This window comes from Rattus norvegicus, chromosome 9 (assembly GCF_036323735.1).
Source record: "Rattus norvegicus strain BN/NHsdMcwi chromosome 9, GRCr8, whole genome shotgun sequence".
Lineage (NCBI taxonomy): Eukaryota > Metazoa > Chordata > Mammalia > Rodentia > Muridae > Rattus > Rattus norvegicus.
This window is the reverse complement of record NC_086027.1, coordinates 69,151,864-69,171,710: the sequence shown is the minus strand read 5'-3', so window position 1 is coordinate 69,171,710 and position 19,847 is coordinate 69,151,864. Positions and strand designations below refer to the sequence as shown.

The window sequence follows — 19,847 nt, the reverse complement described above, 5'->3', positions numbered from 1 at the left end:
TGAATCACCTGGTAACATCAGAAGATATACCCACAAAGTCTAACCAACAAGGTTAGACTGTGCACATGTGAGTTGAACAAGGACAACAACAGACATGCTGAATGGATTTGGGGTGTGGGGGATATATAATATATATACATATGCATGTAACAAAAAGCTATGAATTTGAAATAGAGCAAGGATAGGATTTATAGGAGAATTTGGAGAGAGGAAAGGAAAGGGGTAAATGATATAATAATATTATAGTCTCAAAAAATAGAAGAAATAATAAAAGATGTGGCTTTTTTAAAAATAATTTCTGTTGTAAGTCAGGGTTTCACTATGCTGCCTGGGCTGGGTTGACCCCTAGGTAACTCATTCTTAACTCCTCAGTTAGCCGGAATTAAAGACATGCATTAGTGTACTAAGCTCATCAATCAGAAGAATCTGTTTGTCTCTCAAGGTAGCCCATGCCTGAGAAACTTTACATAGCAAACAATGACACTGACGTCCTGTCCTTCTGCCCCTTCTTCCCAAGTACTAGGATTACAGATAGGAATCTAGATTTTTTTAACTATGAAATGAAGAATCCATCACAAACTTGGTGTTTTGACTTCTTAATGTGCTTTCCATTAAAATATTATTATATACAGGCATTTTATAGAAAAGCCCAGGATGTAAACCTAACCCTGTATATTTGTAATGAGTTATTTGCAAAGTGTACTAAGTGAAACAAAACAAGAAACTATTTTCTTACTAAAACATCATAAATTGGCAGATTATCAAAATATTTTAAGAAGTAAGCAAAGTAACTCCCCACTTAATTGTGAAGTACACACACCAGAAAGCACTGAAGGATTAGTGACTACTTGCTCCTGGTTTTCACTAAGGTCATACACATTTCTGTCCAGTTTTACTGTCACCGTCGTACTTGAAAATAAATTTTAAAATATGCCATGAGTAAAATGTTGAAAGACTGTTGAGATAAGAAGATATGATATAAACTCATATGGAGAGGTAAGAGAAGGTAAGAAAAAAGGAGGAGGAATTTCCCAGAGAAGGATTTCTTGGAAAATACTAGGGAGATATTATCATTGAAACTATTCCCAAACTAAAGTGATCCACTGAAGGGAGGGAAGTCTGCTAGATGATGAGAACAGTTAAATTCTAAAGAGGAAATGTTCAAGTGCCAGGATACTGACAAAGCAAAGGGACTCCTATAACTGTGGGTTGCTATGTAAGATACATTAAGCTAGTGTTTAAGTCAAAGACAAAAATATTATTTTTCCTTAAGAGTCATAAATTAAAGAGTGGGAAAGAAGGCTAACTTAGTAGTCTAAGGGAAAAGATATTATTTCTCAACAAAACATAAATGAAATATAGTAAAAATACTCGTTTTCTTTGGAAGGTTACACTCAGATTTAGGCCGAAATTAACACTACTGAATTCATGTACCCATTTGCACATACACTAAAAAGTACTATACCCCTTTGTTCATCTAAAACAGCAAACAATAATAAGCAGTCTGTCAATGTCTCTTTATTAAAACAGGTAGATACTAAAACTCACCTAAGTTATCTCTTAAGGCACTAGCTTCCTCATGGGTTTTGAAATTATAATTTGGTACCAGTTTAAGTCTCATGCGTGAATAATTTTCCACATTAGCTAGTTTCCAATGAATTCGATTCTGTTTCCTATAAACATTCACAATGAAACAAGTAAAAATGATTTAAAATTATAAAGACTGGTTTAAAAGATATAAACAGGTATCAAGTGCTTCACAATTGTTCAACACAATTTAGAAATTGTTCAAGGTATAACGACTGGCTAGTCTGCACAAGTCTGGGTATGATTTGCAGCACCACAAGAATCCAGACCTGGGTAAATCTGAAGGAAAGCAGTGGGGCAGGAGATAAGAACAGCAGAATGGCACAATGTATGCAAACACCATACTGAAACCCACTACTCTGTATACCCAGCAACTATTTTCAAAACTAATTTAAATGTTTATATTTGTCATCTGGGCAACTGTCACGAAAACTAAAATGAAAATGTTTAACTATAACATATATGAACTTAAGACAGCTCAGTTTATTTATCCAAGATGTTATGAGGTTTAATGGTAGAGAAATAAGATCTGAACACTAGTTTTCAGACTTCTAGCTTGATTACTTTATTCTTTCACTGTTAAATGTATAATATTATAACCATAACATAATATTAAAAAGTTTTACTACAAATAAAAATAACTGCAAATGAATCAAAGACCAAAATATCAAAATAAAGATGATAAAACTCTTAGAAGAAAAGGTAATGTTTTTATGACCTTGGACTTGGGTGTGCTTCCCTAAATATACTATAAAAAGTATGCACAGAAAAAAAAACTAGGTTTATTAAAATTCTAACTTCTGAGTAACAAAGGTCATGATCAAGAAAGTGAAAAATCATCTCCATCTTTGCAAACCGCCTGAAGAGTCAGTGAGAATGCAAATATTCTGACACACACACTTCAGTGAAAAGTCAACCATTCAATGTGGGAACTAGGCAAAGGCACAAGTCACCACTCTCTTCAAAGACATACAAATGGCCAATGAGTACACAAAACAGTGCTCAACATTGTTAGCTATTAGAATGATGAAAAGCAAAATCATACAATCATGCTTTATATACACAATGGGACAGTTATTTGAAAAATTGAAAAATAACAAGTATTGGTTAGAATGTAGTGAAATTGAAAAACATACTGACAATTCTTTAAACATGAAATATGACCCCTAATTTGCACTTATATCGTATACCCAAAAGGATTAAAAGCATGCTTTCAAAACAGCATTCATACAGCTATCCATAGCAGCACTGTCACAGCAGCTCAAAAGTGGCCAACAAGTAAGTATTTATCCACTGATTGGCTGGTCAAAAAGATAAACAAAAAGTTTGCTACTTTTTTAAAACAAGGGCTATAAAATATATACACCAAAAAAGAAGCGACAATATTAAGTTGTAAAATGTTGAAGTACGTAACATCATCAACTCTAGCTTAATAAGGTGATGTCAGAAAGGCAAAAATATTGTTATGAAGTATAGGTCTAAAGTCTAATACATGCAACGTTAGGGTAAAGGAAAACTACGCATATGACGAATAATGCATACATACAAATCTCTCATCATCCCAAACCAACTCATAAAAACAATGAATTCCAAGTGTTCTTTAAAGAACTGGAATAAAAGGATAATTGGCTTAAAAGTTTATAATTTAATGCCACAGATATAAAGAACAAAGCATGCACCTACTTTTCAGCCCAAGGCCCCCTTTCGCATGTAAGATAGAGCCGTATTGCCTTCCAGTGTCTAGAAGCCGCCAGCTGCTGACTGGTAAGTTGTTTTATCATATTATTGTACCTCAGGTTCTCTTGCCGAGCTTTTCGATTAAATGGTTCCACAAAATACTCCTGAAATAAACAGAAAAAGAGGAGAGTAATGTATCTATAAATTTTTAATTTAACAAAAAATGGTATATGAGCAAAGATATAATTTTATTTTATTACAATACTTCTCTTTAATGAGGATGGTAAAATTTTAGCTATGTTCTACTTAGGATTTCTTTGATTCATAAATAAAACACACACACACACACACACACACACACACACACACACTCTCTCTCTCTCTCTCTCTCTCTCTCTCTCTCTCTCTCTCTCACTCTGGCTGATAAAATACCTTGATAAAAGGCACCGACTGCTGAGTCTAACAACCTGAGTTTGTTCCCCAGTGTGGTGGGATACACCTGTAATTCCAACACTAAGGAGGTGGAGTCAGAAAGATACGAAGTTTAATGTTATCCTTAGCTGTTTATCAAGTTTGAGTCCACTCTGAAATACGAGATGGTCTTCCAAAAAAAGAAAAAAGGACTAAGATATAAAATATCTACTAAAACTCAAGAAAAACAAGCTGTCAATAAATTGTTGCTGTTACCAGACTTGTAGGAAGGAAATCATTGCTGTGGGAAAATAGATCGTGGCTGAGACAAGTAAGGAAGTCACAAAGTCCCATGAAAACTAGGTATCAACTCATCACTGCCCTTATCATGTGGATATAATGTCCTGGAATCAATCAACAGGAGGTACTAACTGAGCCTTTTAATTGGACAAAAAGGGAGGAAATGTAGATTCTGTCTGAAAGCCCGTGAGGGTAGGTGAAAGACAAGGCTGGAGTCTGTGATTGGGCAGTAGAAAAGAAGGGCGAGCTGAGAGACTTTGAGAGGCGGGAGAGATAGGAGGGAAGGGAGAAGGAAAGAAGATGGAAGAAGAGAAAGATGATCCAGATCCGTGTGGCTTTAAATAGCCACAGGTAGCTATGAATCTCTTATAAGGGATGCATAATTACAGGACAATCTGTCTTATCTAGGTGGGCAGTTTCTATCAATAGCAATTGGCTCTGAGTTTAGTATGTGGACGTTTTGTGGGGTGAGAATTGATTGATATAAATCTGATTGATAAATGTTAAGCATCTAGAGTTTTGATTTTACTGGCTACAGGGATCTGTGACAGCTAACTGCAGTCACTACATGGGGCTAGCCATGAAGGCAGTAAGACTGCTGGGACCAGAGTATAGCCCATGTTAGCATGGAGTGGAGAAACATTTTTTTAATTATTATTATTTAAAGCAACATAGCAAGTGTTTACAAAGTGAAACAGGATGTTCTAAGTTCACGGGCATCTTTGCAGGCACAGAAAATGTAACACTGCTTCAAAAACTAAGTATGCAAGTCAGTTAGGCAGAGTTTGCCAGTAAATCACTCAGGCCCTGCATTATCTCTTTTTGATGATGTATATAAATTAACTCTACTAATAGATAAAAGATGATTAAAAATTCATCTTAAAAGCTGTCTATTAAGAACCTGACAGATCTGAGTAGTCATATTTCTATGTGCTAAGCAACTCACAGTGGCCTTGATTTCTGTGGGTAGATGATGGCACTCCCTCTTACATTGTGCTATAAGTAAATTTTCACTTCTTTTTGATTTGTCAAGCTGACTAGAAGTTTATTGATTTTGTTAACCTTCTGAAGAGCTAGACTTTAGATTTATTGATTTCCCCTAATCTTCTACCTTTACTTATTTTTTTTGTTTGTTGATTTTTTTTTTTTTTTGGTTAAATTACAGGGCAGGAGAGGTGGCTTGGGGATTAAGAGTGCTTTTTCTAAAGAAGAACCAGGTTCAGCAGTTCTAGCACCAACACAGTTGTTCACAACTACCTGTATCTCTAGTTACAGAGCTTTGATGTCCTTTTCTGACCTCTCAGGACTCCTGCACATATACAGACACAAGCATGCATTCAGCCACACACAGAAACAAACAAACAAAATAACTTAACAAACATTTAAATTTTTTAGTTGAATTTATTTATTTGTGTGAGGGATGTATCAAGATACCTTCTTAGCAGTATCTACTGATAAATTCTCATCTTAACAAGTTTCCATAATCTATAAGATTTACATAATCACTACACACTATGTTTCCTATTAAAATGGTTACTGATCAACTGTTTTCATCCCAATTATGGAATATTTTCTGAGTATGTTTGTTTCAAAATTTCTGGTGGAATGGCTTCACCTAAATTGAATTTAATGCTTGTAGCCAACATGAACAACTCAATTTAGAAAACACTGAGTAGTTTTACCTGAAATTTCAGCTTGCTTTCTCCTCCTTCTCGGTCTCTTTTATGCATATTCACCATTAAGGCTTCATAACAATTCTTCCAGTAAAGTGCCATGTTCTCATGACCATCATAAAATGTGTGTGCTTCATACTGCTTCATGTAAGGTACAATCTTAGTTTAAAAAAAAAAAGAAGGAATACACAGAATTTACACACTCCTCTATAAAAATGATGTCGGCCGGAAAGTCTTGCTCAGAGAAGATAAACTCTGAGACTGGAGAGATGGCTCCAGGTAAATAGCACTTGCTGGGAGCAAGCACAAGGCCTAGAGCTCATGTCCCGGCACTCACAGAGCACTCCTCTAACTCTAGCTCGAGGGACTCACACACTAGGTTTTGTGCCTGCATGAGCACACACCTGCATATATACACATATATGCACATAAACAAATCATTAAAAATAATTTTAAAAACTTACGTATTTTTCAATGTAAACTTGCCATTCATTTGAATTGCAGTATTCTTGAAAATCTTCAAAAACTGAAGTGCTGCCATTAGTGAAAGGCAAGGAAGGCAGGTGCAGGTTCATGAAAAGAAGTTCATAAATTTTAGAAACCAGAGTCCGGAGAAGAGGAATCAGAAATGAGTAGATTTCTGTCTGCTCCTTGATTGACCGACTTAGAATATGTTCTAGTTTCCCTAAAATATAGCATGCCTCATCTTGATTTGCAATCACTTTGGTCTGAAGAAGAGCATTGAGCTTAGCTGATGCCATTGCACAAACCTGGAAGAAAACAGGTCAGATGAAAAAAACCAGCAGCCTAGAGCAAACATTTACTACTAGCAAAAGATCTGTCTCACGCTAACAGTGTATACGTTTTATGAGTGAGCTGTCAATAGTTATGAGTTGAGAGTTTATAAGATAAGTTTGTAAGTTAAGAGATGTGGCCAAAGGGGAAAAGTGGTTTTGGAAAAAGAGGGAAAGGAGGTGCAGCCTCAGGAAGTGACAGTGCTGACCAGAAGTCTCAGGACACCAAACCTAAAGGTGGTGGCAATGCAGGAGAGATCAGACATATGCTATATGGGATGGAAAAATGTGGAATGAATAAGCCCGTGTTTATAAACCCACCAGTTAAGACAAAATTTGAATATCATATTATGGTTGAAGGGAGAAAATAAAATCACATGAAAGACTAAAAAAAAATAATGATGAACCTGATTTAATTCTAAGCTAACAAATGTGTTAGAGTGGCAGTTCAGAGAGAAAGACCAAGTCTAGGAGGCCTCAGTACTTTATAGTGGGTTTTAAGCTAATCTATGATATAGAGTAAGATATTAGCTTTATTACGTCAGTCAAAAACTTGCCCTTTGCTCTAGAAAGAAACATGACTTCTATCTTCCAGAGTTGTTCACTATATAAAAAAAACTCAAAAAAAAAAAGAGAAAGGAAGAAAGAAAGAAAGAAAGAAAGAAAGAAAGGAAGGAAGGAAGGAGGAAGGAAGGAAGGAAGGAAGGAAAGAAAGAAAGAAAGAAAGAAAGAAAGAAAGAAAGAAAGAAAGAAAGAAAGAGTGGCTATCCAGTCCTTGGGAGGCACTGGTACACAGATCTCTGTAGGTTTGAGGACTCCCTGGTCTCTTTAGTGAGTTCCAGAATATCTGGCACTACATCTCAAAACAAATCAAAATTAAAAACACCCCAGGACAGCCAGGACTAAATAGAGAGACCCTGTATGAAAACAAACAAAACCTCCCAACTAAAAAATAAAAAATAGAAACAGAAGAGCAGAAAACAAGAGTAGCCGGTCACATGATAAACAGAAACACAACAGACCAGTGGAGAGCTATCTACCAACAATGACTGTAGGAAGCAGCATTAGATTCCTCTGGGGACAAATAAAGTTGTTGAAAATAGGCCCAACAGCCATTTGTATCCTTAAGGTGAAGAGCAGCGTGGAGAGAACAATGCAATAGTTTGTTTTGGTGGTTTGTTACATGATGTCCTAACTATTTGGATACATAAAGATACAGAAGGAGTCTGGTCCTTAACTAGAAATTTAATTAATCTTAAGCTTCCTAGGGCAATTAATACATATTAAGAGCCCAAGCACAAGCAAAAGAGAACTCTCAGTTTACTATTCATTTAATCTATAACACTGAAGAGGAAAAAGCTAATGAGAAAGGGTTTGAGGAAGGAGAAGGACTGAGACTACAACCATTAGATTAGAGGTTGGTTTCAATAGGCCAACCTTAGGTTAAAAGTTTAACTTCTCCATACTCTTATCTTAGGAAGAGCACTAGAACTCACCCTCCTCATCCTAAATCTCCACATATCAAACAATAAAACTGAATATTAAAAGAAAACAGGGTTAGGGGGATGGACAGTAAATAAAATGTTAGCCATGCAAGCATGATGACCTGAGTTTGAATCTGTACACAAAAAGCTGTACGTGTTAGTGGTTGACTGTAACTCCACCATTCCTATAGCACCATGAGAGAGTGAGACAGGATGATCCCTGGAAGCTCACAGGTCGGCAAACACTGCTATACTGCTATATAAAGCAGAAAACAACAAAAAGGGGATGAACACCCAAGTTTGCCCCTGACCTCCACAGGTATGCTGTGCTAGCGCGCGCGCTCTCTCTCTCTCTCTCTCTCTCTCTCTCTCACACACACACACACACACACACACACACACACACACACACACACACACACACAAACAGAAGTAGATAGATAATCAGGTTTATCATGACTAAAAGTACCTAATGAGAATAGAAAAATGACAGGGCAATTTTCTAACATTTTAATTTACAATGAAAATAATAAATATTCTTGCAAATATATTTTATCTTTAGTTCTAAAATCTAGCAAAACAACATACATAACAAAACAATGTTCATAACGGCATATACATAATTGGTGTCTGATAAATGAACAAATGCATAAAGACTTAAAATTTTGGATTACTAAAACAGGAAAATTAATATAAATAATTTTTCCTAAAAATACAATTCTTAGACTTTACATACAAAAATCTCTGTGCTGGCTACTTAGCAATTAGTAAAGTACACTGAATACAGATGATCTATAAATAAACCCAGTAAAAGAAAATATTAAAATCACACAGAGTCCTAGGACTGAGGGAAAAAAGCTGCTTCTTAAGCTCCTTTCTGATCTTATAAGTTGAAATTTCAAGTGATCTAGTATCTTTTGGAACCAAAAAATACTGAAAAGGGAGTCTGAGAGATGGTTCAACAGGTAAAGGTGTATGCCACAAAGCCTAAGGGCCTGAGTTTGATCCCAAAATCCATGTGGTGTACTCAAAGAACTGACCCCCAAAAGTGGTAACTGACTTCCATAACACACATGTGCACAATGCAGGCACACAAAATAAACAAATACAATATAATTTTGAAATCCTGAAAAGGCATTTATTATCTAGCTACTACATTAGTAGCTACAGTGTGTGAGAAGATAGAATATAGCATGAAAAAAAAAATCAAACCTGCAAACTGCCTCTTCCAATGAATTCTAGAAGCAACTGGATCTGAATCTGAGAGAGTTTTACCCATACCGGATTCTCAGAATACCATACTGACAGACAGTCAAGGAGCTGTGTGGTATCTTCTAAAAGCTAACACAAAAGAAAAATTGAGAAATAAATAAATGCATTCACTTTTAAAATGTAATGATAATCTTTCTTCAACAATACCAATCAACATCATTGCTGAAGTAGTTAACTGTGCAGTTGCCAAGAAACCAGAACCATGCAAGAACAAACAAAGCTGCCAACTCTTCATCTGAGGTATATTTTCTGCATCCGATTAAACTCTAAAGTTTCACAAAGAGGTGGTGAGGATTTAATTCCTTAAATGATTCTCACCCACCTACAGTATTTATCTGCTCAGTTCCAGCTTGTTTGCAATAGCACATCATCGCACTGTAGCTCAGGCTGACCTGGAACTGTCTAGTAGCCCGTACTAGACTCAAACTGTGAAAATCCTTTTACCTTTCCCTCATAAATGATAAAATCACAAGCTCTGGCCACTACATTGAACCCTAAAATGCAATTTCAAAATGCCATTACTAACCTTCTCAGTCCACATGTTTGAATTAACCAATCCTTCTGACTGCAGAAAGTCCTGTATGATCAACATGAGGCGGAAGGCATTTTCAGCAGTTACAGGACTACTCTTTGCATCTCTGTTTTCTGTGACTGCCCATTCTAACATCTTCTGTAGCAAACTAAGTGTAAAATAAAGTTCTTTTAACACCATTCTTTCATACCATTGTAAGCTTAGAAAGAAAAATGAATAATCCCAAACCCCTTATTTACTAGCAACATTGCAAATCCAAAGACACACTCTCACCAGCAGGTGGCTACTAAGACTGTAGATGGAGGACTTCCGTGTGATGCAGTGTGAAGGAAAAAGTTAAGAGTAAGACAAGAAACAGACTCTATTCCAAAGAAGGAAAAAGAAGAAGAAAACCAGAACTCAACAGATGTAGAGAAAGGCTACTTGGAAACTGTAGAGAAAAAGACAAGGAACATGGCTGCATGCTCTGAGACCTCTACAAGGGAAGGGTAAGCAGATGCTGCTGCCTTTCTTTTTTTTTTTTTTTTTTTTTTTTTTTTTTTGGTTCTTTTTTTCGGAGCTGGGGACTGAACCCAGGGCCTTGCACTTCCTAGGCAAGTGCTCTACCACTGAGCTAAATCCCCAACCCCATGCTGCTGCCTTTCAAAACTAAGCCAGCCAGTGAGGACAAGCCCACAGCCTTCACGCTCTTCAATTAGAGTTGCAAGCTTAGGTGAGACACTGATCTCTCTAATGGATGAGTCAGCAATGAAAAGAAAACATCCCTGCTACTCTCTCTGACTTGCAAGGCAATGAGCAGACATCAACTTTAAAGTCTCCTATTACCACTGAGTCACCTCCAGGAATGGTGGTGCACACCCTTAATCCCAGCACTGGGGAGGCAGAGGCCAGAGGATCTCTGAGCTCCCAGTCAGTCAACACTACACAGAAAAGCCCTTTTAGGGTTGGGGGTGGGAGGACAAAAAACAAAAATGAAATAATTAGAAAATCCTGAGCCACCATGAGGACCTGAGGACAAGGTCACAAAGCTTTAATATAGCCTGCCATAGCCACAAGGTGAAAGATGGCTTAGTGAGAAACTATAGAGAACCAGACACCAATACGCTTAAATTTTCAGTCAGAAGGAGGGTCAGATCAGAGAGAGAAGTCACTCCCATCCTCAGAGGCTGGAAGTGGATCTCATCAACTGAGAACCCCCGAGTTTGATAGCACTAAAAATCAACCTCCCATTCATCAAGCAGTATGTATACTTGATACCCTCAACTAATTCCCTCTAGGAGGTTAGACTCGAAAGGTCTTGAAAGCATTCAGACAGGTCATCAGTCAGTACAGATCCATGGGCTGTGGTTGCTTCACATATTCACATTCTCAGCACACTTAGGAGCTACATCCAGTCAGAGCATTAGTCACACTGGAAGGTGCTATCTGGGTACTCAGGAGAATAATGCAATCTGCCTAGCCATGGACTGCAAAGAAAACTATCCAGCAGAGCTTCCTGGTACACAAAGAAGGGAAACTGCCATAATGAAGACAGATTTGTTATGCAGACCATACTAGTCCAAACTAGTATACAAGTACGAACTCAGCCAACAATATAACCATAGCAAAATCAGGGGTGCAGAGTTTCAAAGCACCCATACCCATGCAATTACCTGGGAGCCTCCAATTTTTAAGGATGCAAAAAGAATCCATTTCAACATGTCATCCTTTACCTTAAAAAATTATTTTACTCTCTTGATTTGTCCCTTGACAAATATTTGTACTTTATTATGTTTTAAATGGGTGCGTTTATACTTTTTTTTTATTTTTTTACGTTTTTTTTTTGCGTTTATACTTTATTTCCACTGTGTACTCATCTAATTGTTTCTGTTCATTATTGTTGCTGCTATTATAATTGGAAGTACTATACAGATGGAGGACTGGGGAGACAGCTCAGGAAGTAAGGTGCTCTGTCTGCCATGTAAGCATGAGGACCTGACTTCAACTCCCAGCATCCACATAAAACACAGAACATGGTAGAAGATGACTACAATGTCAATGCTGGAAAGGTAGAGACTGGAATCTCTGGGGCTTATTGACAAGATAGCCAAGCGTAACTGGAGGGCCCCAGAAGCCCAAGAGATGCTGTCGTAAAAATAAGGTAGACAACTCCAGAGGAACTTCCAAAGCCATATGCATAATGTGCACAAATACTTGCACACATGCCTCTGTGTGTGTGTGTATTTGTACCAAAACAAATAGAAAGGGAGAATCATGAATTGAGAATAAGCTCAATGGGATACTTCAAATATTAATAAAGAAAAAATGACTAAACTACAGTGTTCAAGAACTCTACACATGATTAAAAAAGCAAACCTAAGAATCCACTGGGAAGAAGCTCAGATAAGCATGTAAGGCAAAGAAAATCTACTCAATAAAATTCTAGCAGAAAACATCCCAAATCTTAAAAACAACAACAACAACAAAAAAAAGCACCAGAGTCCAAACAGGAGAGGATTTAGAGCCTCAACTAGATAAGATCAATAAACAACCTCTCTATGGCACATTATATTCAAGAAGGAAAAACTTCAAAACAAAGAAACAGTATTAAAAGCTGTATGGGAAAAATGTCAACTCATCTACAAATGTAGAAAGTTTCAAACAAGAGGTCAGACCTTTTGTCAGTAACACTAAAAGCCACTAATATTTCTTTAGTGAATAAAACACAAAATACTCAATAAAAAATGTTGCAAACTACACCTCTCATGTTGAATTAAAAAATCAAGTGAAAATGGGTCAAAGACTTTAATTGAAGACCTGATAGTTTGAAAATCATACAGGAAAATACAAGCTATAGGTACAAACTTCCTACAGAGACTTCGACAGCACAAGAAATAATACCAAGAAATCAAGAATTGATGAATGGATAAACATGAAATTAAATTCTTAAAAGCAAAAGGAAAAAGAAATCATTATGGTGAAGAGAAAGTCTATGGAATAAGAAAAAAATCTTTGTCAACAGAAATCAGACAGGATCAATATCTCAGATATATAAAAAACTGTAAAAATTAAACCCATGCCTCCAAAAGTTATTTAATAAGAAATGACTTAATAAACTGATAGTTCTCCAAAGAATACAATCAATAAATATTAATAAAAAAGTGTTCACCACCCTTAACCACGAGGGAAACACAAAGTGCAACTGGCTTAGATTCCATCTCCATTCTAGTCAGTGACACTCCAGTCAGGAGAGCCAACAGTGGTGAGAGGAGCCTTCCTGAACTGCTGTTGAGAATGGGAGCTACTGGAATGGAAATCAGTACAGAGCGCTCTCCAATCCTAAAAAGAGAACTTGCATGACCATCCGCACCACTCCTGCTTCCACCTGAGCTCAAATTTAACCTCCTGACACTGGCGTTTGCTTTGTTCTTCTTTCTACATTCTACCAAAATGGTAAAACCTAGGAAGAAAAGAGAGTAAACCGTTCTTTCCCTCTCTTCTACTGTATACTGAACTAAGTGTTCACTATTTCATTTTAGACTCCCACTCATTCGAAGAAGGGGGCTGGAAAAAAAAATGACTAACTGAGTGCTTACGTTAGTTTTACTTCATCTGAGGGTCGAATCAGCTCACTTGATATTCCTGGTTTAGTTAGCGCTGAAAAGACCTGTCCTCTTTCAATCCAAGTGTCTTCATCAGACTTTTCTAGTCCTTTACACAGGACATAATTCAAAATATTTGTAAGCAGCTGAAAAAGTTCTTCTTCACATCTCTACAAAAAGCATTAAACAATACTAAATTATTCGCTGAAGGAAATGTTAAAATAAATTACAGAGCCATCTACATATACTTAGTGTTTATGTAAGACACTTTTAAACATTTAAAAAAATTTTTGTTTTTAATTATGTGTGGATATATGTGTCTGCGTGTGGGATGTGCACATGAGAATAGCTGCCCAAACAGGCCAGAACTGTCAGATTGCCTGAAGTGAGAGTTACACATCATTGTGAGCTGCCTGGTATGGGTTCTGGAAATGGAACTCAGGTCTTCTGAAAAGCAGAAAGTACTCTTAACTGTTACCCCTCCTGCCCCCTTTTAACATGTCCTTGTTGACTGGAGACACAACATATGTAAGATGCACGTTCTGTTCTCAAGTCAGTGATGCTGGGCTGGAGAGACTGTTCCATGGTTAACAGCATTTACTGCTCTTGCAAAAGGTTCTATTCCCAGCACCCAAATAATGGATCGCAAGCATCCATAACTTGAGTTCTAGGACATCCAATGCCCTTTTTTGACCAACACAGGAACCAGACACATACATGGCATACATACATACATACATGTAAGCAAAATATTCATGCACACAATATAAAATAACCTAACATGTGTAAGCTAGTATGCTCATTCCCTACTGCCACACATATACAAATAAAAAAAAAACCACACCAAACCAAACAAAAAGATATTTACAAGTGACAACAGCCTTTCTAAACTTTAGATCACAAGACTTAGAATATGAATGGAAAATATTAGTAACAGCTTACATAATGCAAAGGACTTAAGTATAAAACTAGCATGTTAACATTTTATTTGGAAAGATAAGCAAATTTACCTCTTGGCTTTCAAGAAAAGAGAAGTCATCACTAAAGCCCATTTCATTTGTGATGGTTCTGTCTTTGTCAGACTGCACAGAAAATGACTTAGTAGACTCAACTGGAGATGGGGTGCTAGGTGAGCTGTCTGGCATCTGACTTCCACTATCGCTCAGTTCACTTGCATCAATTCCACTGAGATCCAAGCTCAGATGCGAAGTGTTACTATGCCAGAATTCTTCTTGATTCTCTGACCTGAAAGATAATTCTCCTTCAGAGCTATCTTCTTGAAATAACGGTGTGTTTGAATTCAAGGACTGACTATCTTCCAAACTCCAATGGTCTGAAGATATGTCAGCTAATGTCATTTTTTCATCATCAAGTTTTTCAAAGGTCCTCTTAACATCTTCAGTTGACATATTTTTATTTTCTTTCACTGAAATTGTCTTCCCATGTTTGTTAAGAGAATTTATATTTTCAAAATTTGCTTTTAAGAAAAGTCTAACAAAGGTGTCTTGCCAACCTACTTGCTGTGATATCTGGTATGCCGCATCTGGTTGGGACTGCAAAATCTGTAATATCTGTAAAGAGAATACAAAACAAAAAAGTACAACAAAAAGTACAAAATTCATCAAAAGCATACAATTTTTTTAATGACAAGGTCTCTAATTACTTTAATAACAAAGTAATTTAATGAGAAACAATATGAAGGTATACTTTAGGCTTCTGTTCTGTGTATGGTGTATGTGAATATGTGTGCAGATGAACACACATGTACATGGAGGCCAGAGAGAGACACTGAGTGTATGAATCTATCACTCTCCAACTCATCCCCTTCAAGTAGCTCTCTCTCACTGAATCTGGAGCTAGGGTAATGGCCAGACACTCAGTTACCTTATGTCTCTAGCTTCTAAAATGTTGTGGATGCAGGCATACACGGGAACACACAGCTTTTAACATGGGTGCTGGGGATTTGAACTCAGTTCCTCCTGCTGTGCAAGCACTCTTACCCACTGATCCATTTTATCATTCAGGAGTATGTTCTTAACTAGCATTATAGTATTTGGAACTATTTGATATTGTGGTTCTACCTAATCTGATATTATTCTTGCACAGAGTAAAGATGTACTAAAACATGTGCTAAAAGAACACAAAAACTAAAATCATTCTCAAAAACCATGCTAGATGTGAATTTGTTGAGATAAAATATTAATAAGATGACACATGGTCACATAAAATATAGTAACATGATCATTATCTTAATCAAAAAGTTCTCATGAGCTTATTACATTTGTTCAGCAAGATTACTGGGTAACTGACACGTGCCAGGTATAACACTTGGAGAGTATTATACCCAGGGCACACAAGTATGGAGCCCAAGTACTCTAAAGAGAATGCTTTCTACTTCCAATTTTTTTTTCAAGTCAAGTTAATGACTACTTTTGGAAAAATATTTTTTAGTAAGTCTGTATTAACAAAGAAATAGATAAATCAACTTTAATTCAAAAAATTAATTCCAGTAAGATGCATGCTGTTATTTAGTTTAAGTACATTGAAGAATAAATGGTCACATTACAATATGTAAGAATTCTTCCTATACAAGTTCCTTCTTTGAAATAAAAAGTAAGTTCTTAGCTGGGTAGTAGTGAGAAATGATATTAATCTAGCACCGGGGAGGCAGAGGCAGGTGGATCTCTGTGAGTTTGAGGACAGCCTGGTCTACAAAGTGAGTTTCGGGACAACCAGGGCTACACAGAGAAACCTTGTCTTGAAAAAAACAACAAAAAACAAAAACAAAACAGTTTTTAGAAACAGTCAGAAATTTGGTTAATATTTTTAAGATATTTTAATCACAAAGCAAGTAAATTTCTACATATTTGACTATATCATTGCTTGCTTTCTGATGAGAATTCCAATGACAAGTGTTATAGCAGGGATGAGTGACTGCACACAGAAAAGAATCAATTTATATGATCTAGTCAAATCACTGCGATTCAGTGTGGAAACGTAATCTGCTGATTATTTTGAAGGATAAGATGAAAAATCTGTCAAAACGTGAAGTGTAAATGAACGCTTTGATGCAACTCTATTTATATCCTAGAGATGTGTTACCACACATGAGTAAAGATATGCACAAGAAGATGTTAATAAAAACGGGGAAAGACGAGAACCTGAACTGTCTATCAATAAGGAACCACGTAATACTACACAGAATAATACAGAATAAGAAGATATAGTCAGATACGATGAGGTGGCTTAGTGGTGGAATAGTCAAAAGGTCACCAGCATAGGAGAGAAAAACGTCATGATCACAATGAGGCATACAGCCTGACCCTCTCTTCTCAAGGTTAAATGTAGACTGAAGACAAAGCATAGGAACTTTTATAAACAAAGTTTAGAAAATTATTTCCACAAACAAAACAAAAACTGACATACAGATTTCTTATAATCGCATATTTAATTCTTTTCTAAAATAAACACTTTATTGTTTACATATATTTAATTTAAGTTAGTTGTACTATATAGCCTGGCTTCCAGCTTATGATCCTTTTGCCTGGGCCTCCCACATGTTGTTAACTACAGGTATGTACCACCATATCCAATTGAAACTGCTTAAAAAATAGTAAAATAGTAACTATTATGAAACAAGCAAACAAACAGCTTACGTCTGCCACATACTACTCAATGAAAGGCACTGTCATAGTTGGAGGATGTTATTGTAAAAATAGATCTTGAAAGTTTACCAACCTTTCTACAGAGGGTCACTCTGACATTCACATGTGCTCTGTGACAGATATATACTATAGATAACAGATCTTTGAAATTAATAACGGGATCTATGATAAAGAAGAAGTTAAAAATTAAACTTCATGGATATCCAAAATAAGAATTCTATAATTGTATAAATGGTGAAATAATTATTCACTTTCCAAAAGAGAACTACAGCTATATTCAAATTTCCCTCCAAAACTTCAGGTTGCTAATACTCCAATTAAGCCTAAATAACTTGTCTCTCTTTGATTGCCTGAGTATATTGTCTATACTGCAGGAATATAATGCTATTATCTTTTTATATACCTATTTTGAATTATCAATGAGACTTGATAAACTACTTAGCAAACCACGCAAGCAAGATAAAGAACTTAATTCCGCCACCTAGACAGGGTGTCTGCCATAAATTCTAGTTTATGGCTAAGTTTATAAAAAATGTATTACACAAAACTAGAAGAAAATATGTCTCAAATTGGCTTTTATCTTATCTTTAAAAAATTTAAGTACTTTAAAAATTTTAAGCTCTTTTATACATGTTTTATTTAATGCCACTCTCTTATTTAGAAAGCCTGTCATTAACTTGGCTACTTTACTCAGCAGGCATTTACTTTAAAGCTATGTCCTGGGAAGACAAAAAACCAACTACAGAAATATATTATCTGAGAAACACCTTGAAAGATCAAGTAAGAAATAATTTAAGGGTTGGGGATTTAGCTCAGTGGTAGAGCGCTTGCTTAGGAAGCGCAAGGCCCTGGGTTCGGTCCCCAGCTCCAAAAAAAAAAGAACAAAAAAAAAAAAAAAAAAAAAAGAAATAATTTAAAAAGTAACCTAAGGTTGGGGATTTGGCTCAGTGGTAGAGCACTTGCCTAGCAAGCGCAAGGCCCTGGGTTCAGTCCCCAGCTCCGAAAAAAAGAAAAAAGAAAAAAAAAAGATACTTACACAAAAAGTAACCTAAATGAGGAGATATAAAAAAAAAAACACCTTCCAGAGAAAACCAATGTCTTTAATTTTGAAATATATTCTTTCTTATTGAAAATATTTTTTCTATTTTAGATTTTCAATTATTTTATTTTACATGTATGTATGTATGTATGTATGTATGTATGTATTCACTTCACAGTCCTCTTGGTGCCCTTTCTCCCATTCATCCCTTGCTACAATCCTCCCCCCATCCCCATTCCCTTCTCCTCTGAGGGAGTAGGGCCTCTCTGGGTTCCCCCCTTCCCCGACCCTGGAACATTAAGTCTCAGTGCATCCTTTCCCACTGAGTCCAGACACAACAGCCCAGCTAAAAGAACATCCCACAGACAGGAAACAGCTTTTGGGATAGCCTCCATTCCAGGAAAACCAATTTCTTAAACACATCATTGTTATTAGTCCCAGTCTTACCTGTATTAATGATTTGGTTAACAAAGTTTTTAATAAGAGATGTGTTAACTGGTACTTCATTAAGGAGGAGTCCAATTCCTGAATAGCCAACTTCTCTAAGACGGATACGTTGTTTACTACGTTCATAAACATTTGTGCATTTTAACATCTGTTCCATGACCTGGTCACAAAAAGTATTAGTCTTTTCAATGCAGAGAAATATCAGATTTTGGAGAATTAACAGTAAATTGTACTGAAATGTATTTGTATTTGTGTGAATAATGTTTAAATCTCTAAATATGGCAAAAGAAAGAGTAGTGCATACAGCTAGCAGGCATGAAGAACATGTTCATGTATCAAGATGTTATTATTATTATATAATTATCAAATTTCTTTTTGAGACAAGAGCTCTATGTATATTTCTGACTGGCCTGGAATTCACGATGTAGACCAGGCTTCCACTGCTGGCATGTAAGGTATGTGCCATCACATGCAGCCTAAAACATTCTTAACTCATTTATATAACAGTAACCAATTTTCAAGAACAGAAAACATTTATGAAACAACCCAAATAATAATTCATATCTACATATTGGGGGACAGGCTGATCTTGTAGCCACATTATTTTCAGGAGTAAAAGCAGTGTTATCCAAGAGGTTTAACATATATGTATGTATGTATATATGTATGTATGTATGTATGTATGTATGTATGTGTATATGTATGTATGTATGTATGTATGTATGTATATAATAAAATGATAATATGTCAGAATATCATAAACAATCCCTAAGAAGTATTTTATTCTTTTTTTTTTTTTTTCGGAGCTGGGGACCAAACCCAGGGCCTTGCGCTTCCTAGGTAAGCGCTCTACCACTGAGCTAAATCCCCAGCCCCTCTAAGAAGTATTTTAAAAGAAATATTCCCTCTCCATGAATGAACCCTAGTGAAGGCAGATGCTTCTTCTAAGAGCAGCCGCATTGGTAACCAATAGGATATAAGCAACCTCACAAGATAAACCACTTAGACCTTTTATCCCATTTTTGTTTTCTAAAGCTTAGTGATTTCAAGCACAGGTAGTCAAAACATAACCTGTTAAAAATATGCTTAATAACATGACTCTAACAACAATTTAAAAACAAATGCCAGGAAGAAATAAAGTATACCAAACAGGAGAATTAAGTAAGAGGAAAATGCTTGTAGAAGTGTGCCTGGATCTTCTACTTTTAGATAACAAAAAGCTCAAATGTGTGCTGTCACACAAGGGCCCAGAGTCTAGTTTCCATAGAAAATAAAATACATTCTGTGTGTTTTGATAGAACTGTTAGTCTCTCGGCTTCGATTTTATCACCTATAATATAGGAATAATTAGAGCATTTATCTCATAAAACTACTATAAGGACTAA

At 36.1% G+C, this 19,847-nt stretch overlaps 2 protein-coding genes across 10 annotated transcripts in view; one reads left to right on the top strand and one right to left on the bottom strand.

The window, feature by feature from the left end:
* The window catches only part of Nbeal1 (neurobeachin-like 1), a 168,607-nt gene that overhangs the window by 66,222 nt on the left and 82,538 nt on the right, over positions 1 to 19,847 (bottom strand). For all 9 annotated transcript variants that reach the window (XR_010055002.1, XM_039084849.2, XM_039084852.2 and 6 more), the window contains 10 exons: positions 18,463 to 18,622; positions 17,050 to 17,138; positions 14,322 to 14,882; positions 13,306 to 13,481; positions 9,725 to 9,878; positions 9,139 to 9,267; positions 6,113 to 6,418; positions 5,658 to 5,807; positions 3,271 to 3,428; positions 1,549 to 1,673 (listed from right to left, as the gene is read on the bottom strand). Coding sequence is in view for 8 of the 9 variants with exons in the window: in XM_039084849.2 (XP_038940777.1) it covers positions 1,549 to 1,673; positions 3,271 to 3,428; positions 5,658 to 5,807; positions 6,113 to 6,418; positions 9,139 to 9,267; positions 9,725 to 9,878; positions 13,306 to 13,481; positions 14,322 to 14,882; positions 17,050 to 17,138; positions 18,463 to 18,622 (2,008 nt within the window). In the remaining variant the exon portion in view is untranslated. The remainder of the gene's footprint in view (positions 1 to 1,548; positions 1,674 to 3,270; positions 3,429 to 5,657; positions 5,808 to 6,112; positions 6,419 to 9,138; positions 9,268 to 9,724; positions 9,879 to 13,305; positions 13,482 to 14,321; positions 14,883 to 17,049; positions 17,139 to 18,462; positions 18,623 to 19,847) is intronic.
* LOC134480580 (peptidyl-prolyl cis-trans isomerase NIMA-interacting 4-like) lies at positions 6,577 to 6,813 on the top strand. Its single transcript, XM_063268128.1, has one exon. The coding sequence runs from the start codon at positions 6,577 to 6,579 to the stop codon at positions 6,811 to 6,813; it is 237 nt and encodes a 78-aa protein (XP_063124198.1).